Below are 19,872 nucleotides of genomic sequence, written 5' to 3'. Positions count from 1 at the left end.
GGCAGGCGGACCTCCAACCGCGGGGGCGTGGCCAGACACCAAAGCTTGGGGGCCAGTGGAGCCGGGAGAAGAGGGGCCCCCATTCCCCCCAAAAAGACAAAGACTGCGCGTGGAGCGGAAGATCCAAGGACTTTATTTCCGGTCATCACCCCTCCTCCTCCATTCAAACAGTGATATAAAAGAATACAAACAAACAAAAAAAATCAGGCCATGAGAGTAGCAACTAGCCCCCCTCCCCCCAATCACTCCCAAATCAGGACACACGATTGACGTTTATCCCCGACTTCTGCTACCCACTTCAGGGCTCTGGTCTTCCCTGGAGTTTCCACCAACAGGTGGGAGAGAGGGAGGTGGACCCTGGAGAAGCCAGTGTGTGGCAGCTTGGTCCTCTGTGAATAGGTGGGGTGGGGGATATGGGGTAGGCTGCCATGACTCCTCTCTCTTCCAGCCTTCTTCATGGCCCCACTTAGCCCCCAAACCCAACAACATGGTCAGCTCATGCCCAACACTATGGTCCCTCTGGGCTGTCATTCTCACCTCTGCAGCCCCTGTAAGACTGCCAAATGTTGATAGCTTTCAAGCCAAAGTCGCCACCTCCCTAGGATACAACTCCCTCCTTTGGCAGATGTCCCAGGCCAGGGCCCCCAACTTCCACAGACCCCTGACCTGGAGGGCTTAGAGGCTAGAGGTTTGGGGCTGGGGTGGGGCTGGTTTACCCCACCTCTCACTCAAGGTGGGCAATCAGCACCATCATGACAACTCCCCCCAGCAGCCCCAGCACCTCCAGAAGTGATTGCAATGGTGATGCCTCCCTCAACAGCTCAGGTAACACTGACACCGTTGCTACGTAGATAAAGCCACCTGCAGTGAATGGCAGAACCCAGCCAGGACCTGTGCCACCTGCAACTTCACTGCCCACTGCCCCTCCTTCAGTTAGGAGGGCACAGGCTGTGCCTGCCAGTGCCCCTATTGCCGTCAGTAGTTGTAGACGCATCGCCTGGTGGGCAGAAAAGAGAGAGAGAGGCACTCACCAACATCTAAAGGTTATCAGTGGTTTAGACGTGGCTGGAGGGGTATAAGTGTACATGGATAGGATGCATGTCTTTAGAAATTAAATAGTAAAGCAAAAAGAGGGGGATCTAGAATAGACACTGAAAAATCTTAGATCAAAGAGGTCCTTTCCACAGACCTTCTGACCCAATAGGTCAGGGTCAGGGGCATGGTGTGAAAGACCCCCATAAAACATTCAGATGGCTTATGGACCACAGTTCAAGAACTACTGAGCTACAAGACAAAGAAACAGAACTTCTTCCCCCTCGTTTCTAGAGGATCCGTTGTCAACAATACAGGCATACCTCGGAGATATTGTGAGTTCAGTCCCAGGCCATCACAATAAAGCAAGTCACATGAGTTTTTTGGTTTCCCAATGAGTATATTTACACTATCCTGTAAGTGTGCAGTAGCATTATGCCTACAATGTACGTAGCTTAGTTAAAAAATACTCTACCGATAAAAAACGCTAACCATCACGTAAGCCTTCAACAAGTTGGAATCTTTTTCCTATAGTAACATCAAAGATCACTGATCGCAGATCAACATAACAAATATGATAATAACGAAGTTTGAAATGTTTCAAGAATTACCAAACTGTGACACAGAGACATGAAGTAAACAAATGCTGTTGGGAAAATGGTATCCATAGACTTGCTCAAGCAGGGTTGCTACAAATTTGTAAAAAACGCAATATCTGCTAAGTGTAATAAAGGAGCGCAATAAAACGAGGTATGCCTGTAGTACAACTTGTTTGGAACTAATGGGTGGCAGTCTGGGTTTGGGGTGGGTTAGCGGGGGATAAAGGGCTTGAGGCAACCATGTTTGGTGCACACCATCACCAACCTGCTTTTTGCTGCAGCCAGACTGGACCAAGATGGCAAAGTCCCCAACTTCATGGGGCACTTCATGTAGCAGAACAGTCATTGTGGTCAGGATCCCCAGTCCCCGACCCCCTCGAAATGAAGCACCAATGGCCAGACCATCCGTGAAGTTGTGTGCCAGGTCAGCAGCCAGATTCAGGTACCCTGATACACGTAGGTCTTTTACAGGAGAAAAGGAAGATGAAACAATTAGAGGTATTCATCACCCCTAGTCTCAGCCCTGATCAGCCCCCCAGAGACCACTTCACATCCAGCCCCAGTATTTTCCAGACACCTGCCATCACCCACAGTGCTGTTCCATGTGATTCATGATGATGCCCCTTGCCCAAGCGTATGCAACCCTGGCCCTCACCTGAACCTGCTTTTTCCTCTTCAGAGTTCTGAGGTTTCACTGGCCTGTCTTTGGGCCTTGTGCTCCCTCCTCTGCTCTTCCTCGACCCCCCTGCTTCCTTTTCTTCTTCCTCTGAGCTCTGTTTCTCCTTTGAAGGACGCTCTGAGGGAAGAAAGGAGTTGGTAAGAGTGGAGAACAGAAATTTGCCAGTATGTCCTCATAAGGGTAGTCTTCTCCCACCTAAGAACCATAAAATGAGGAAATTCAGAGATGGCAAGGTGGCTTTCAGGAAAGTTGTTCCTGGGCTCACCCTGTCTTCCATGTGTGTGACTGTGAGCGTGTCCATGTCCGTGTCCATGTCCTCCTTTCACATGTCTCACAAATTTCTCCACCACGAGAAAGGCGACAATTCCACTTAGGACCCACAGTCCCACAGACAGAATGGGGCCCTGGCCTAGGAATGGATACATTGAGACATTAAAGGAGATTTAGATTTCAGACTCTTCCTCCCCAAGCACAAGAGAAGAATAGGGAGGGATAGACCTTCCCCAGCACCCCAACCCCACGTTTTCACCTGCCCCTTCCTCACCACTGTGGGAATGTCCATGTCCAGGCTGCTCCAGAGGGTGGTGAGAATGAGGTTCTGGAGGAAGGGGGAGACAAAGCCAGATGAGGAAATACCCCACCCAAGGGATGTGTATTTGGGAGAATATTGGAAGGTCAGGGATCACAAAGGGGAAAGAACCCACTTGTCCAAAGCATGAAATACATTAAGATTTGAGGTAAAAGCTAGAGATTACTTACCCAGAGCATGAGGGATGAGGTGCAGGAAGGCATCTCCCAAGAGCCCACCTGAAGCAAAACTCAGCAAGATCTGGAGCAGAGAGCGGTGCCGAGGGGAGTTTGACTCCACGGGGATAAGGAAGAGGACGAAAAATGGAGCTGCAGAGATCAGCACTGTGGCCCCCAGTGCCTGGTGAGGGAGAGTCAGGGGTCAAGTGGTGTGGGGTTTCCCAACAATCCCGAACCAGCTCCCCTCTGCCCCATCCCTGGGGGACTCACATAGGCCCAGAGAGTGACAGTGTCCAGGTCCTGCTTGATGCCTGGAGCCCCAGACTCCTCATAGATTCCATGGCTGTGCTCATGATCATGTCCATGTCCTTGGTGGTAGAGGCTCTCATGAGAGTGGCTATGACTATGGCCATGGTGCAAATCCTCATGTGAATGTCCATGGTCGTGACCGTGGGTATGCCCATGCCAGATGCTCTCGTGAGTGTGGCCAGGGGCATGGCTGTGTCCATGGTGGAAATCCTCATGTGAGTGCCTGTGGCTGTGGCCCTGGAAGTCCTCGTGCAGGTCTTCGTACAGGTCGCCATGACCCCCGTGTCCGGCCACTAGCAGCCCCAAGGCCGCCCAGATCAGCAGTCCCACGGCCACCCAGTGGGGGGCCCCCAGGCCTCTGGCCATCACGCTGACCAGAGGGACAGAGATAGTGACTCCACTTGACCCTCAACTCTATACTTATGAGGGGTCCGCTCTACTCCGTTCGCGCCCTCCGTCCACTTCTATGGGCTGCTTCCCCATTCCATCCTGTCCCCACCCACATTGTTCCCAAGACTCGTTTTCTTTATCCGGAACCCCATCCCTGATGCCGGGCCCCCAGGACACCGCTCTAGGCTTTGATCCTCCACTATACGGACTCTCTGCGCCCTCGTCTCTATGACCCACTAAATGAAGAAAAAGGCCTGAAAAGGACGGTAGGGAAAAACAGGGAATTCTCACCGGCTCCGGAATCCTCTCCTTTCCCGGTTTGCTCGGACGTGGCAGTCCCGCCTCTAGCTCCCGCGAGAACAGGGAGTTCCGTTCAACCTCGGTCCCAGTACCTTCACCAATATGGCGGCACTCCGGCAGTAGTGAAGCCCTCTAGCCCTGGCGCGCATGCGCGGGTGTGGAGGTTATTTGAGGGGACACTGGGCTAGGCGGGCTAACAGGCGGGAGGAGACCGCCTCCTCCGTTTCCAACCAGACGAGGAGGCGGGAACCAGCGCATAGACTTCCCGTCTATACCAAGATGGCTGCCATATCGGCACTGTCATTTTGCTACAGCGCAGAGCGAAGCGCTTAATTCGACCCGGTTAAGGCCAGAGACTTTTTCTCTGGGGCTTCCTCGTGCTCAGCTAGTCCAACGATCAATCTTTGGGAATCCCTGGTACCTCTTCGGTATCCCTACACTCAGCCAGGAATCATGTCTTGGGCTGCTCGCCCGCCCTTCCTCCCCCAGCGGCATGCCGCAGGGCAGTGTGGGCCGGTGGGGGTGCGAAAAGAAATGCATTGTGGGGTCGCGTCCCGGTGGCGGCGGCGACGGCCCTGGCTGGATCCCGCAGCAGCAGCGGCGGCGGCGGTGGCAGCCGGAGAACAACAAACCCCGGAGCCGGAGCCGGGGGAGGCTGGACGGGACGGGATGGGCGACAGCGGGCGGGGTGAGTGACCTAGCGGACGGACCGGCAAGCCAGTGACCGCGTTATCAGCAACCCCTTCCCCCCCTCCCCTGGTGTTCTTTCCCAGGCGCTCCCGCCCCCTTGTTTGTAAACACGCGTCCCCTCCCTCCCGAGGGCCTTAGTGCCCTCCCCCCGGGGCGGGGCGGGGAGGGGGAGCTTCCGCCCTCCTAGCGGTGGCCGCTTGAGGCCCTGCACTACGGAGGTCCCAGGCGCGGGATACTAGTCCTCGAGATTGAGGACTCTGGACGTTTGAAGGCAAATTCTATGTCCTAGGAGGGGTCTCTTCTGCCTATCTTCCCTGCACGTTCTGGCTACGAGCTGGGAATGGAGGGGCTGACTGGTCCACCCCACGTGCTGCCCCACCCACACGAGATGCGTCTGGCTTGGGGTGATCAAATGCATTGTTTGGAATTTGCCTCACCTGAACGATCCTCCTCTGTCAACCCCCTTCTCTCACCACGATTAGGAGTTAAGCCGTTGTTTGACAGCAGGGTGCCTCTGGACTTGGGAAGGGATGGGGTGAGGTGGGGGCGCGGTGGGGGGATCAGAGAGAGAATTAAAGGCTCCGGTTGGATGATCGAAGACTCATTTTCTCTTTTTGTCTCTTCTGTCTGTGTGTGTCTGTGCCTGTGTGTACCCCTCCCCAGACTCCCGAAGCCCAGACAGTTCCTCTCCAAATCCCCTTCCCCAGGGGGCCGCTCCCCCTTCTCCTCCGGGGCCACCCTTACCCCCTTCAGCAGCTGCATCCCTTGGAGGCTCTGGGGCTCCACCCCCACCCCCGATGCCACCCCCGCCACTGGGCTCCCCCTTCCCGGTCATCAGCTCTTCCATGGGGTCCCCTGGTCTGCCCCCTCCAGCTCCCCCAGGATTCTCCGGGCCTGTCAGCAGTCCCCAGGTGAGAGGTCGTGACCCCCTTACTGCCTCTCCACTTTCATTTCCTTGTTTTCCTTGTGACCTAGATCCTTGTGTGAACTTCCCCATGGCCCACTGACCTTCCAGGCTTGTGGTCCTTGTGTGACCCCTGGCCTTTCTTGAGGTGACTGAGCTTTCAGTGCACGCCTCCTCCCCAACCCTGTAAAAGAACCCAGCTATTCTTGATGTCCTTTTCATATATCAGTGATTTTTTTGCCCTTTTCGTCCCGTCTCCCCTTCTGAGATACAAGCCCTTCAGGGCCGCTGTGTTGCACAATTTCAGGGGGACCTTTATGTCTCATCTCTTCGGGGTTGTACTCCAGGGGTGGCCCTTCCCGGGCACTGCAGTGTAAATAATGTCCTTTGTAGCGTGCAATGCGGGGCCCTGCCTAGGTGGTAGGGAATGATGTCCCTCCCCTCTGAGAGATTATCCTTCCCAATGAGTCTCCCTGTGACTTCCCTATTTCCCCCAACCCAGATTAACTCAACAGTGTCGCTCCCTGGGGGTGGGTCTGGCCCCCCTGAAGATGTGAAGCCACCAGTCTTAGGGGTCCGGGGCCTGCACTGTCCACCCCCTCCAGGTGGCCCTGGGGCTGGCAAACGTCTATGTGCAATCTGCGGGGACCGAAGCTCAGGTATGGGGCTCAGAGGACCAGCAGAGAGGAAGAGAGCGTGTACCATTTACCATCACCTGTGGGATTCCCAGGGGCTCTTGAGGTTTGGTTAGAGCAAGTGAGCTGGGGGAGGCCTGATGACAGTTAAGGACCCTGTGGCTCAGATTTGGTGTGGGGGGGGGGTGGTCAGAGGGAGGAGGGGGCTGGCATAGGGTTTTCGAACCGTGAGAAGAGTGGGACTAGATCATCCCTCATGTCCTGGTTCCCCGTCTCTCTCTTTGGCAAACACAGAGCAGACTTCAACTAAATTTGCTGGGGGGAGGTGGGCAAGAGTCCTAGTGGCACAGGGTGCAGTCTTACTGCTCTTCCTGTCCTCTCGCAGGCAAACACTACGGGGTTTACAGCTGTGAGGGCTGCAAAGGCTTCTTCAAGCGCACCATCCGTAAGGACCTGACCTACTCGTGCCGGGACAACAAGGACTGCACGGTGGACAAGCGCCAGCGGAACCGCTGTCAGTACTGCCGCTATCAGAAGTGCCTGGCCACCGGCATGAAGAGGGAGGGTAAGGGCCTGCCCCACCCAGGCCTCGCAGTCTACCCTGTGGGAGGAGAGGAAGGAGGGGGAGGGGAGACTGCAGGGACTATACCTCTTAGGAAAGCTGGACTCCTCTCTCTCCTCCAGAGGGCGATATTTGATTCCCTCTCCCCTGCTCATCAGCCCTCCTCTCTGGTACCCTGACCTGGTGCCTTGAGTTTCCTTCTCAATGGTTGTGCTTCTGTGGCCTGCCCCTCTGACCCCTCCCTGGTCTGGTGCTAGGGTAGGATAAGTTTTCCTTCCCCATGATGGGTTTCTCTAGCTCCCCTTCTCTAACCTGAGTAATTCTTCCTCATTTTGACCAAGTGCTTCCACTCTGGTCTCCATCTCCCTATTATCTGTGTTCTCTCCTCCAAACTCTGGGACTCTACCCTCTTAAGCTGCAGCCTTTACTGAAGACCTCAGGGCTTCTTTTCCTCTTTTTTTTTTTTTTTAATCTCTATCTTTTCTTCTTAAGCCTGATTCTGGAATTCTGAGAGAGATACTTTAGGGAGTATATGTTGGTCACATCCCTCATTTTAGAGAAGATGAGCCTGAAGCCTGGCTTTCCCAAGGTCATGCAACAAAAGAGTGGCAGGTCTGGGATCAGAACCCACACCTCTGAAGGCCCAGGCCAGTGCTGCTTTTCCTCCTTTTTTGTTGAGTCAGAAGAACACCAGATTTGCCATCAGGCATGCTTAGATTTGGACATATGACTTGCCATGTATTGTGTGAACTTGGGCAAGCTGTTTAATGAACTCCCCCAAAATCGTTATTTTTAAAAATGGGGTCAAGAGCTCACAGGGTCGTTATAATACTTGATTGAATGTGAAAGTGTGCTTGGCACATTTCCTAGTATATAGTAGGCTCTCAGTTTAAATGCTAGCTTTCTCCGTAATTCCTTTACCCACCCTTTTACTTCTTCTGGGTTTATTTATCTGTTCTTTTATAAGTCCTGCTTCTAGACTGCTACAAATCTGCTATGGTTTCAAGTGACTTCCCCAATTTCTATAAATATCTTCTAAGGGCCATGAGACCCTGATAAGGCCCTAAGGACATTTTGGAATCTCCTCATGGCTGGCTGCTGACTTTCTACTTTTTTCTCCTTCCTCCTTCTCCTGCAGCGGTACAGGAGGAGCGTCAGCGGGGAAAGGACAAGGATGGGGATGGGGAGGGGGCTGGGGGAGCCCCTGAGGAGATGCCCGTGGACAGGATCCTGGAGGCAGAGCTTGCTGTGGAGCAGAAGAGTGACCAGGGCGTTGAGGGTCCTGGGGGAACCGCGGGTAGCGGCAGCAGCGTGAGTGCTGGGGTCAATCTACTCTTCTTCCTGATGGGGGTGGGGAGGTGGGAGTCTAGGTCTGTTCTATCTTCCCCTCCCCTCCCTCCCCCTCACAACCCATCTAACACTGCCGGGGACCGGAAGTGCCGCCAAACAAGGTCTCTTAGACATCTGAGGTAGGCGTGATAACATCCTCCGTCCCCACTCCCAAAACAACCCACTCACAGAACCACAGGCAAGTCCCAAATTAATAATTGTTTTCCTGAATGCTAGAAGAGGAGGAATTGGTTCAGGTGGGGCTTGAAGAGAGACTACAAATAAGGAGGGGGTGTCAAAAGCCTCTTATGGGGTGGAGGGGGGCTCCCAGTGTACTTCCAAACCTTCCATAACTCTCACCCCTCCTCCCCTGCAGCCAAATGACCCTGTGACTAACATCTGCCAGGCAGCTGACAAACAGCTCTTCACACTTGTTGAGTGGGCAAAGAGGATCCCACACTTTTCCTCCTTGCCTCTGGATGACCAGGTCATACTGCTACGGGCAGGTCAGTGACCTTGGACTCCTTGAATCTCTTGTCATTTGACCCCTCTTGGACCTCCTGACCTTCAGGGACCCCAGCGGCCTTACCTTGCATACTCAGAGAGCCAGTCTCATTGACCTCGCCACCTCTTCTTCTCTTCCCCTGATGTGCTTTCAATCCCATGGCCTGATCCCTGGCTCCTCACCCTTGCCACCCCCAATCCCCAGGCTGGAACGAGCTCCTCATTGCCTCCTTCTCTCACCGATCCATCGATGTCCGAGACGGCATCCTCCTCGCCACAGGTCTTCACGTGCACCGCAACTCAGCCCATTCTGCAGGCGTGGGAGCCATCTTTGATCGGTCAGTGGCCCTCGGCTGGGCTGGCCTGTCGGTCGAGGGGGTGGGGCTATAGGCTGGTCCGTGTCCAAGGCTGGCTGAGCTGTGACCTTTGAGTGACCTGCAGGTCCCTCTCCAGGGTGCTGACAGAGCTAGTGTCCAAAATGCGTGACATGAGGATGGACAAGACAGAACTTGGCTGCCTGAGGGCAATCATTCTGTTCAATCCAGGTAAGAGGAGGATTACCCCCGTCTCTCAAGACCAAGGCAGCCTTGGAGCCTCCTCTTCTTCGGAGACTCCTAAGTTACCCAGCTATCCCCCTCAACCTAGAAATCTCACAGCTGACCAAGAAGAACCCACATCTGCTGATAACATTCCCTTTGCAACCCCATCCCTCAAACCCATTGTGCCCTGCTTCCCTTGCCAGGCATCTGGTGAAGGGCGTGTAGGTGGGGCCCAAGAGGGACATCGTGTGGGCCACACCTCCACATTTGTCCTGATTTGATTTGTCCTCCTTCCTCTTCCTCCTCTCTTCCCTGCCATCCCAGATGCCAAGGGCCTCTCCAACCCCAGCGAGGTAGAGGTCCTGCGGGAGAAAGTGTACGCGTCCCTGGAGACCTATTGCAAACAGAAGTACCCTGAGCAGCAGGGCCGGTGAGAAGGCGCTGTGGGGCTGAGGGGTTGTGGGAACCGAGGCTCCTGCTGGGGTGGGGGTAGTGCCATGTGGCTCTAGCTCTCACTCCATGTCTCCCATTCCCTCCTCAGGTTTGCCAAGCTGCTCTTGCGTCTTCCTGCTCTCAGGTCCATAGGCCTTAAGTGTCTAGAGCATCTGTTTTTCTTCAAGCTCATTGGTGACACCCCCATCGACACTTTCCTCATGGAGATGCTTGAGGCTCCCCACCAGCTGGCCTGACCCCACACCCAGATGTGGTGTTCCTCACGCTTGAGGAGGGCACATGGGCAAGGGACTCTGAGCCTTGGGGCAGGGTGGGGAGGGACCATGTTCCTAGAATCTTGGTGGGGTGAGGAGCATAGGGCAGAACTGAGACCTCCAAGGGGGGGGGTCCCTAAACCCTGCAAGGGTTTGCTTGACATCCCAAGTCAGAGGGGACCCCAGACTACTTTGAGGGCTGGACCTCTCCCTTCAGTGGCCTTGAGTCTCTGAATTTGTCTGGCTCTGCCATGATCTGGGGGTGCTTTCTTACCCCCGGCCTGGAACGGCCTCTCCTTCCCCCAGCACAGAGCACTGGCCTTGCTCCCAGGACCTGGCTTCCTTCTCGTCTTGCCTCACTTAGCCCCCCATCTGAAGAATGGAAATGGGAACTCCCGCAGAGATGGATATTGGGGGGCAGGCCCCCCAAACGGATGGACACGGGAGTCAGGCTCTGACAGGCCTTCCTCCAACCAAGACTGGCAGATGGGGGCTTCTCTGGAATAAGGAGGGGCTCTGTCGCTGTCCCCTGTCCGGATCCCCCTCTCACGCTTCACCTCCTTCTGCAGTCAGACTGAAAAAGAAAAAGGTGGTGGTGGTTAAGGGGCGGGTGGAGATGTAGGAGCCCATCTGCTATTTTTAATTTTCTCTGAGGATAGAGACTTGCAGTTAGACTCAAAGAAGTACTGTACTTTCCCAGGTTGACTAAGAAATGCCAGTGGTGGAGGTGGTGTTTGGGAAAGGCAGGGCCCTGAGATGGTCTGCGGGGCTGGCTCTTCAGCACTGGCCTTCCCAGCCCCCTCCCCCACTCTCCCGTCTGGCTTGGGGAAGGGGCCTGGGCTGTGAGGGCGGTGTGGGGGGGAGCGGCTTGGTGAGTAGTCCTCAGACCCTTCCCCTCCCAGCTCTCCCCCCAGCCCGGGGCACACACCTTGTAGGCTGGGGACACAAGCTCCTGGCCTCAGAATTGAGGGGAGATGGCCCGCCTGCAGAGATGGGGTGCTGGGGCTGCATGATTTTTGCCCTGCGGCTCTTCTCTCCGGGGTTCCCTTCCCCTCTCTTTCACTCACATAAAATCGCTTTCAAATTAAAATCGATGTTTTCTGGACTGAGGTGACTATGGGGGGTGGGGGCAGCGCCGCACCGGGCCGCGTGTGGGAGGGTATCCGGTCGGGAGCCCCGGACCGGCTCCCTGGACGCCGCCGCCGCCGCCTAGGTTCCCTGGGGCCTGGGAGGCGGGCGCACGGTGGGGGACACAAGGCGCGCTTTGTCGCGGAGGTGGGGGGGGAGAGGGTGTGCCAGCCTGGGGGCGGGGCCGGCCGGAGGGAGGGGGGCGGCTGACTCTCAAAGGCGCCTTGTTCGCGGTCGCCCCCCCAGCGCCAGCGGGCGGCGGCGCCTCGGCTCGCTCCGGGCTTCCCTCCGGCTGCGCCGCGGGCTCCGGGCAGACACGGCGCCGTGCCCGTTCGTGGGGGCGCACTGGGCGCCGAGCGCCGCGGCTTAACTCCGGTGTTGCCCGCCTGGAGGCGGCCTCGTCCCCGAGTGACCCCATTTCCCGTACTCTGCCAACCAGCGTCGGCGGCTTCCCGCGCCCCCGCCTCTCCACTGGGTGCCTTTCCACCTGGGCTCCCGGGCGCTCTTACGTCGTCCCCCTACTTCCATCTCTTGGGACCTGATTAGCCTGTGTGTGGGTCTGTCCAGTCTCTGGCCTCCCCTCTAACCGCCCTCCCGCCTCGCCCCCCACCCCCGCTCCCCGCGGCCGTCGGTTGCAGGTCCCCAGTCGCTATCTATAGCCGTGTCTATAAATACCGTGCCCCGGGCCAGGCTCTGTAATTACAGCGGGCGGGCCGGGCCGAGGGGAAATAATTATGGAGACCCAACGGGGTGAGGGGAGGTAGCGACCCCCAGGCCCGCCTCTCCCCTCCCACTGTGCCGTAAATCCCGCCCCGGACTCTGCTGAAAGGGGGCTCTGGGCCCCCAAGGGGGAGTAACGGGGAGGGGTGTTGTGACTGGACGTCTGCCCCCGCCCAAAGAAAGAGACTGGGGAAGAGATATTGGGGTTCCCGAAAAGAGAATCCTAAGGTACAGGCCACTGAGTCCCTGCGAGAAGCAGAGGAGAGCAGTCCGAGGGTCAGCGAGGGAGGGTTCCCACTCGCCCCCCCACACCAGGTGGAGATCGGGGGTGGGGTTTCCCTCGGTGGCTGTGGGCGGGCGGCTGGAGGCAGGGGCTGGGCCGGGGGCGGGAGCGGGGTGGGGGTTCTGGGCTGCCGGGGTGGCCGGGGACACACAGGAGCGGCGGCCACCGAGGAGGGAGCAGCGCCGGAGCCCCGACGGCGCCTCGCTGCATGGAGCTGGGTCACTGAGAGCTGTCGCCACCCGGCAGCCTCCGACTTCCCCGAGACCCCGGCGTGCGAGCCTGCTCGCTCTCTCCTGCCAGCCTCGGGGTGTCCGGCGCCTCCGGCGGTCCCTGGGACCTGGCGTTCCGGGCGCCAGCTATGGAGCGGTGCAGCCGCTGCCATCGCCTCCTCCTGCTGGTACCGCTGTTGCTGGGCCTGAGCGCGGCCCCCGCCTGGGCAGGTAAGGGGAGTCCCAGCGCCTGGGTCATCGGAATCAGGCTGGAGCTCCGCACACCTCGGGACAGGGGACAGCTGATGCCTGAGGAGCAGGGGGCAGCTTCTGGGTCCAAGAATGGGTTTTGGAGGGGGTCAGGGGTCCAGACTGGAGGGCAGGACACCTGGGTTCCTTGGAGCCAGGGTGGGGATCTTTTTTCCTCCTTGAAGTGACTGGTGGAGGGCAGGTAAGGCTGAATGGCAGAGCATCACCTGAGGGCGGTGAGTGGGGCTGGATGGTGGGGTCCTCCAGCAGGGCCACTGTGGTCCAGCTACTGCTGGAGTCAGGAGTAGACGCCAGTGTTGATGGGTGAGAGGCGCATGTCTGTTTTCTGTCTTTCTGTCTGTATCTCTGGGGTGAGGGGGGGGAGCATCCTTGGGTCAGAGCAGAGCCTCGAAAGTAGAGAAAGAAGGGATACCTGGACTATTTGTCCCATCAGCTTCCCCGACAGGATCCCCTTCCCCCTCCCCGTGCCCTCGATGCTGCCACGCGGCTGGCTCTGGGGAGCACTGGGGCTGGCTGCCAACAGGACGGCCGCTGGACAGGCCAGGATCAGGTGTCTGAGGCAGGAGCCAACTCTTTGCATTCCTGCCCCGCCCCTCCCCCTCTGGCCAGCCGGGCTCCCCTGGGACCCTGGCATCCACAATCCCAAGCTTTTCCTTCTTTTTCCCAGGATCCAGAAGTCCTGGCTCCTAGGAAAGGGGGTTTGATGTTGGAGAGGAGGAGGCTGGGAGTACCTGGGTACTAGGCAGGCTGGAGCAAGCCCCCTCCCTCCGTGGAAACACTGGAGGCTGATTTGCATATAACTTGACTATTCATTTCTTCTCTGCTTTGGAGAGAAGATGGTCAGAAAATCAGCATAAAGGATTAGATTAGATTACAGAAGGAAGAACTTTCAAGATAGGAGGAGCATGCGGCTCAGGGACAGAAAATTGAAGTGTGGGATGTCTGTAGACTCTAGGAGTCTTTTTTAGAGAGAAAAGGGAACTTTTAACATGGAGGCAGGGGGATGGCTGAGATGACTGTCTCTTATTTGGGGGCTGAGTGGGTAGAGGTGGGACCCTAGTGGGAAACAGGTTAGTGTGGAATTCATCAGAGTAAAGAAAAGGGCGTTTTGGGGGCCAGAGGTAGAGTGGTGAGGGTGATGGGGCCACCAGTGGGGAGACTGGGGCAGATTGAGGCCAGAGACAGTGGGGCACGTATGTGGCTTGAAGTGGGAAGATGGGTGGGCAGACCTGTGGGTAGGTTGTCTATAGGATGGAACTGTACTCTTCTGGGGTTTGGTGGAGGGTGGGGCCCTCTGAGGTCTCCTTGGCCTGGGGTCTCTGTGAGTCTCTGTGTCTCTGTCTCACTTACCCTTCGTCTCTCAAAGCGGCCCTTGTGTGTTGGTGTTTGCGGAGCTGCCACACGTGGGGGCCAGGCTAGGGCAGGGGAGTGGGAGGGGGCAAGGCCGTGGTTTCCCGGCTTCTGGACTCAAAGGGCCTTTTCTCTGCCTGCCCGCCCCACCTCACCTACCCCACCCAGCTCTGCTCTCCTGATCACTCTGGCCCCTGCCCTGCCCCACACTTCTATGAGGGTTTTGCTGGAACTTGCTCTGGGATTTTTCCAATCGAGCTGATGGAGTGAGAAGTATGTGTATTGGGGAGCAAGTGAGGAAGAGGCGACCTCTGTCTTCTCAGGAGTTTGAGCCCTCAGAAGCTGAGTTCTAGGTGGACAGGGCTGGTGGCCCGGGTCTTGAATCTTTGGACCGTGGCGGGGGTGGGGGGGCGGTGGGGGCAGGGTCGAAGTTCCAGGTGTGGGGAGCTTGCCCGGGTTTTGGGCAAAGGACTCTGATGGGATCCACAGATGTGTGGCTCCAGGCCCTGGACCTGCTCCGGCTCCGCGTGGCAGCTTCAGGCTCCCCACCCGCCCCTGCACCCCAGCCCGTCTCCCGAGCCAGGGGCACCGGCTCCTGGGGTGGCTCTTTCTTGTATCTCCTTCCTCTGCATGGTCAGAGGTGTCCCCACCTCCCCAAACACGGGAATCCCAGCAGCTTGCAGTCCCCTCCCCACAGAGCTGCTTCTCTGTTCCCTCCCTCGTGGCCCCCCTGCACCTCCCGTGCCCAGGATGATCGTTTGCCCAGATGTTGTTTATGCTGGAGACATGGGACTGAGGCCAGAGACCCAGAGACCAAGAGATACGGAAAGGGAGGAAGAGAGGGAGAAAGGAAAAGCTGGGTAGAGTGTGAGGGAAACGGAGGAAGACAGAAGAGCCAGGGAGAGAGAAAGACCAACAGATACAGAGACAGAGAGAGTAAGCGCGACAGAGCTAGAGTAAAGGGAAGGCAGAGTTGGGAGAGAGAGATTAAGAGAGAATAGAGAGAGATTCATAGGCTGAAAGACGGAGATAGGGAGAGAGTGACAGAGACAGAGGCTGGGAGGCGGGGACAGTGGTGGGCATGGAGCTGAATACCGGCTCAGCGCTGCCCTTTTCCAGGTGACTTTCGTTTTCCATCCATTCAGGCCCCGTTCAGGAGCAAGTAAGGGAGAGGTGACTTTTATCTTCCAGGGAGTTTGAGCCCAAGGAAGCTGAGCTGTAGACCCCAAATGTCCCCCGTGTGGGCCCTCCTGAGAGTGTGTCCCTTCCCCTGACCCTCGTGGACTCTCCCAGGTGCAGCCCCTGTGGATGTGCTGCGGGCCCTGAGGTTCCCCTCCCTCCCTGACGGTGTCCGGAGGGCGAGAGGCATCTGTCCAGCTGATGTGGCTTACCGAGTGTCCCGACCTGCCCAGCTCAGTGCACCCACCCGCCAGCTCTTCCCAGGTATGGGTGACACGCTGGAGGAGGGAGAGGTGGCCGAGGTCACAGGGTAGGGTCTGGGATCAGACACAAGAAGGGAAGGGGTTAATGTCTCGCTTTGCCTCTCACTCCACCTGTGTGTGTCTCTCGGGTACCAGGAGGCTTTCCCAAAGACTTTTCTCTACTGACTGCTGTCCGGACCCGCCCTGGCCTCCAGGCTCCCCTCCTGACTGTCTATAGTGCCCAGGGCGTCCGACAACTGGGCCTGGAGCTCGGCCAACCTGTCCGCTTCCTGTACGAGGACCAGACTGGACGGCCTCAACCCCCTGCTCAGCCCGTCTTCCGAGGCCTCAGTCTAGCAGATGGCAAGTAAGTCAGTTTGCTCCTCTGGCCTGTCTGGCCTACCCTTTCAGGAGCTCCCCTCTGGCCCCTGCCCGCAGAGCCCCCACCCCCTAATCTAGGAAACCCTGCTGACCCTGTGGGCCACCACTCACTAACCCACTGCCCAAACTTCTGCCTAGTCACTTCTAGCCCAGAGTTTGGGCTTTAGAGTTTAAATCCTTGCAAGCAGGACTAGCTTGTACCTTGGGCAACTTCCTTGACTTTTTTTAGTCTCGGTTTCTATGTCTGAAAAATAGGGATAATAGAATTGTGAGAATCAAATGAGAAAGTGATGGGATGGTGCCTGGTGTATTGTAAGCCTTCGGTACATGGTAGTTAACTGTGATTACTACTATTGTTATCATTGGCTTGTCAACTCTTCCATCAAGGGCTGCTCAGCCCTCTTGACTTACCCCCTTCAGTCAGTTGCTTGAACCTCCCGCCTCCCTGTCCCTATGACCAGATGGCACCGTGTGGCTGTGGCTGTGAAGGGCCAGTCGGTCACCCTCATAATTGATTGCAAGAAGCGAGTCACCCGGCCCCTCCCCCGAAGTGCTCATCCAGTTTTGGACACCCGAGGCGTGATCATCTTTGGTGCTCAGATCCTGGATGAAGAAGTCTTTGAGGTAACCAGAGCAGCCAGAGAGAGGAGTGACTTCTTGTCCTATGCCTTGTATCCACTCCCCTTCTGACCTCAGTACTCTGTCTTCCTATGTCCTACCCTTCACTTTTCCTTTCATAAATTTATATTTCCATTTCCTATCTTCAGGGCTAATTTTTTTTCTGTAGGAGAATTAGGTGCCCACTTATGTGGCAGGACTGTCCACAGTCGCTTATTCTGTCACTCGGTTTTCATTAGTCCACCCATCCATCCATCTCTTCAACTGATCCATCTGCCCATCTATTCACCCACGCATCCATTCACACACTCACCCACCTACTCAAGCATTCAGTCTTGTATCCTCCCACCTGCCCATTCTTTCCCTGCTCAGCCACTCCCTGCTTTAAACCACCCATCTATTCAGCTATCCTTCCGTCCATCCATCCTCTTTAACCCATCCATCCACCTATTCACTCATCCATCCACTCACCCACCCCGTCTACCCATGCATAGAAGGATACATGCATGCATCTAGCAACTCATTTACCCACCGCACTCTCCACCCTACCATTTCTTCACTTCCATCCATCTACCTACATACTGTTTGTATCTACTCTGCACCTCCCATTTATTTACCCGCCAATCCACCCACACATACATTCACCATCCATCAACACTCCCATTCAGTCAAGTGTTCGAGCCCCCATTCACCCACCCACCCACCCTCCCATCTATCCATCCACCCATCCATCTGTCCATTCACCCACCCAGCCAGTCAATATTTTCTGAATACTTGCTGGCCCAACACTAAGGGGGAACACAGAAGAATAATATCAGATCTCAATCATCCCAAGGAACTACCAGTTCCACTGTGGAGATAAGACAGTATCCCCAAACTAGAATACAATGCAGGGTGCGCTTATCACCACATGTGGGCACAAATAAATGCCATTGGAAATCAGAACTGTCTTCCCCCCATTTCCAGAGATCCTGAGAATTCTCATTATCACTGTCATTGGAAGGTCAAAGCAACTAAGGTTGGGCCACTGTCTCCAGAAGCCCTTGTGAACAGGCTCATGCATGGCCACATGGGCAGGGTGTAGGCCAAGAGTTGAACTTACAGTTGGAAGGTTTGAATTCTAGTCCTGATTCTACCACTTCGAGTGACCTCGGACCAGTCATTGTTTCTTTGAACTTTTATGAATGGAATGTGCTTGGAAAATAGGCATAAAGATCCTTGTTCTACTGACTTCAATCCTTGTCCAACTGTCCAGTTGTTGTGAAGGTTCAATGGGATTATGAATGAGAAGGTCCTTTGAAAACTGAAAAGAACTGTGCACATGGGAGGGCTGGTAATGACCTTCTCCATTATATAGTCTTATCTCGGATTGGCCTCCGACCCCGTGTCCCAGACTCTACCCTGTGTCTCTTGGAAGCCCACTCTGCCTCCCTCCATTGGTATCCCTTCCTCTTGTCTTTGTAGGGTGATGTTCAGGAGCTTGCCATCGTCCCGGGGGTGCAAGCTGCCTATGAATCCTGTGAACAGAAAGAGCTGGAGTGTGAGGGGGGTTGGAGGGAGAGACCTCAGAGACAACAGTCTCACAGAGCCCAGAGATCTCCGAAGCAGCAACCACCAAGACTTCATAGGTCACAAAACCAGGAACCCCAGCGACAGGTGAGGGAGCTGGGTGAACCCCAAACTGCAGCACACCCCAGGGAGGGAAGACACCCTCACATCTCCCCAGGGGAATTCCCCCGATGTCCCAGAGCTCCCCATCCTATTTTGGGCTCCTGTTCTCCCCTCCCTTGTGCCCCTCCCCAGCCATACCCTCTATTCCCATCACCCGCCCCCTCCCCACCCCCAGTCCTCATTCATCAACCTTTTTATTTTCATTTAAAAATAAAAAGTCGTCATGAAGAATTCGTGGCTGGGAGCCGTGTCCCCTCCTTGTGTCTCCTCCTCTGCTAGTCTTCCTGGGACTGTGCCCTTGGGCTTTCCATCCCTTCCTCGAATTAAGAGATTGCTAGACCATGGAGAGTTGGGGAGAGAACTGGGGACAGAGGATGGGAGAGCAGAGGAGGGGAGAGGCAGAAACAGGGAGAAAGTTGAAATGATAAGACCAGGAGGGGAAGAGCGGAAGGAGTAGGAGGTAGAGTAGGTCTGTGCAAGTGTGGATACGGGGCCCTCTCTCTGGCCCCCTGCATGGGGAGGTGCAGGATAAGGGACTGGCGGGGGGAAGGGAAGGGAGGGTACGAATTGGGTGGAGTCTTGACAGTGACAGGGGTCAGCGGTCTGAAGACTGGAGGGTCAATCTCTTAATCACGTCTGCTTCTGTCCCACGTGTGGGACCCATCCCCCTTTCCCACCACCCCTTCTCTCTCCTGACTCCCACCCCTCCTTTCATCCCCAACTCCCACACCACCTCCTCACCTGCCTGCCTCCCCTTCCCACCTATTCCCACCGCCCCTTCCCTAACCCCAGTCCACTGAGTCTCTCTACTATGACTACGAGCCCCCCTATTACGACGTGATGACTACGGGGACCACCCCTGATTATCAGGTAAACTTGAGGGACTTCTCCCGTTCCCCCCACCACCCCTTGCAAACATCTATGACACCTTCCTCCCCTCCCCACATGCAGGGAGAGCCACCTTGTATTTAGACTGTGGGCATTCCCTCACTGCCCCCTCCCATGTCTCTCTGCTGCAGTGGCCTCCAAGCCCCAACCACAGGGCTCCCCCTCCCCCCAGGGGGCGTCGGACCCCTCCCCGAAAGCCTACCCCACCTGCCAAGAGATCAGCGGCCGGGCAGGCGTCCCCCTCTCGAAGTGGAGGTTCTGGCCCAGCTCGGGGCCAGCCTCCCCTCTCCCGGCGCCCAGCTCGGATGGCAGCTCCCCTCACTACCCGGGGCCCCCCCAGGACCAGAGGCAGCAGTTACCGGCAGGTAGAGCCAGGGCATCCAGATCTCTGCCCCCAAACCTCTGTGACTTCGGAGATTCACTCTCCCCAAAGCGTCCCCCCTCCTAAGGGGCTGCAAGATCTGAGATTGCCCCCACCCCCCCAGCACAGACAGACACTGCCCCCAGGGGATGAACTGCTGCTTGGCCTCCCTTTCCGCTAACCTCTCTCCTTTCCTCCCACCCCGTGCTCCTCTCTCCACACCTTCCCCCTGGGGTTAGGACCCCACCCCAGGTGAAGAGGAAGGAAACCTGGAGTCACACCCCTTGCCACCCCCTGAGGAGGTAACTCCATCCCCCACCCTCGCCCCAGCTGGGTCGGTGGGCGTCTGTGACCCACTCCCCTTGCCCCACGTCGTCTTGATGAACCAGCGCCTCCTCTGGCCAGAGGGCTCTTTGTCATCTCCATTCGTGTCCTTCTGTCTCCTGGTCACTCCGGACCTATCGGTCTGCTTTCCTCTCTCAGAACAGTCATTTTTCTCCACTGTCCATGTCTCCTGCCATTATTCGTTGATTCTGGAGTAACTTCCTCTCCCTGTTGGTGTCAAATGGTTTTACTTTCTGTCATATTTCTGTTCCCAGGAGCTATTTTCTGTCCAATGCTGTCACTTTTCCTCTTCTCCCCCTCT

The 19,872-nt window shown here is 56.4% G+C and overlaps 3 protein-coding genes across 5 annotated transcripts in view; 2 read left to right on the top strand and 1 right to left on the bottom strand.

Moving 5' to 3' along the window:
• Window positions 1–110: 110 nt before the first annotated feature.
• SLC39A7 (solute carrier family 39 member 7) lies at window positions 111–4,189 on the bottom strand. Its single transcript, XM_007186909.2, has 8 exons — window positions 4,048–4,189; window positions 3,328–3,736; window positions 3,070–3,238; window positions 2,855–2,908; window positions 2,576–2,719; window positions 2,287–2,427; window positions 1,897–2,093; window positions 111–997 (listed from the first exon to the last, which is right to left on the bottom strand). Exons 2-8 carry the CDS (start codon window positions 3,730–3,732, stop codon window positions 725–727), a joined length of 1,383 nt encoding a protein of 460 aa, XP_007186971.2. The 5' UTR covers window positions 3,733–3,736; window positions 4,048–4,189; the 3' UTR covers window positions 111–724.
• A 90-nt stretch (window positions 4,190–4,279) lies between these two features.
• Window positions 4,280–11,031, top strand: RXRB (retinoid X receptor beta). Of its 2 annotated transcripts, none has more exons than XM_007186908.3 (10): window positions 4,280–4,744; window positions 5,410–5,657; window positions 6,153–6,309; window positions 6,671–6,850; window positions 7,986–8,158; window positions 8,553–8,682; window positions 8,886–9,018; window positions 9,134–9,225; window positions 9,544–9,649; window positions 9,761–11,031. In XM_007186908.3, exons 1-10 carry the CDS (start codon window positions 4,510–4,512, stop codon window positions 9,906–9,908), a joined length of 1,602 nt encoding a protein of 533 aa, XP_007186970.2. In that variant the 5' UTR covers window positions 4,280–4,509; the 3' UTR covers window positions 9,909–11,031. The 2 variants fall into 2 exon arrangements, with proteins under 2 accessions (XP_007186970.2, XP_007186969.2); XM_007186907.3 differs by having other exon boundaries at window positions 9,122–9,225.
• A 1,190-nt stretch (window positions 11,032–12,221) lies between these two features.
• The window catches only part of COL11A2 (collagen type XI alpha 2 chain), a 28,300-nt gene continuing 20,649 nt past the window's right edge, over window positions 12,222–19,872 (top strand). Inside the window, exons 1-7 of one of the 2 annotated variants that reach the window (XM_007186912.2) lie at window positions 12,222–12,497; window positions 15,180–15,329; window positions 15,464–15,674; window positions 16,150–16,312; window positions 17,771–17,962; window positions 18,770–18,847; window positions 19,466–19,528. In XM_007186912.2, coding sequence (XP_007186974.2) covers window positions 12,416–12,497; window positions 15,180–15,329; window positions 15,464–15,674; window positions 16,150–16,312; window positions 17,771–17,962; window positions 18,770–18,847; window positions 19,466–19,528 — 939 coding nt within the window. In that variant the 5' untranslated portion in view covers window positions 12,222–12,415. The remainder of the gene's footprint in view (window positions 12,498–15,179; window positions 15,330–15,463; window positions 15,675–16,149; window positions 16,313–17,770; window positions 17,963–18,769; window positions 18,848–19,465; window positions 19,529–19,872) is intronic. The other variant, XM_007186911.2, reaches the window with a different exon arrangement.

The sequence above is a fragment of the Balaenoptera acutorostrata genome, chromosome 10 (assembly GCF_949987535.1).
Source record: "Balaenoptera acutorostrata chromosome 10, mBalAcu1.1, whole genome shotgun sequence".
Classification (NCBI taxonomy): Eukaryota; Metazoa; Chordata; class Mammalia; order Artiodactyla; family Balaenopteridae; genus Balaenoptera; species Balaenoptera acutorostrata.
Note: the sequence above shows the minus strand (reverse complement) of the source record. Positions and strands in the feature narration are given on the sequence as shown.

Excerpts from the sequence above, each read along its gene's own strand:
- SLC39A7 (XM_007186909.2), bottom strand. The coding sequence starts at position 3,732 with ATGGCCAGAGGCCTGGGGGCCCCCCACTGGGTGGCCGTGGGACTGCTG. Across the intron at positions 2,909-3,069 it reads CCTCATCCCTCATGCTCTGG|AACCTCATTCTCACCACCCT; the intron begins GTAAGTAATCTC and ends CCCTTCCTCCAG. Across the intron at positions 998-1,896 it reads CTGGCTGCAGCAAAAAGCAG|GCGATGCGTCTACAACTACT; the intron begins GTTGGTGATGGT and ends TCTGCCCACCAG.
- RXRB (XM_007186907.3), top strand. The coding sequence starts at position 4,510 with ATGTCTTGGGCTGCTCGCCCGCCCTTCCTCCCCCAGCGGCATGCCGCA. Across the intron at positions 6,310-6,670 it reads CTGCGGGGACCGAAGCTCAG|GCAAACACTACGGGGTTTAC; the intron begins GTATGGGGCTCA and ends GTCCTCTCGCAG. Across the intron at positions 8,683-8,885 it reads GGTCATACTGCTACGGGCAG|GCTGGAACGAGCTCCTCATT; the intron begins GTCAGTGACCTT and ends CCCAATCCCCAG.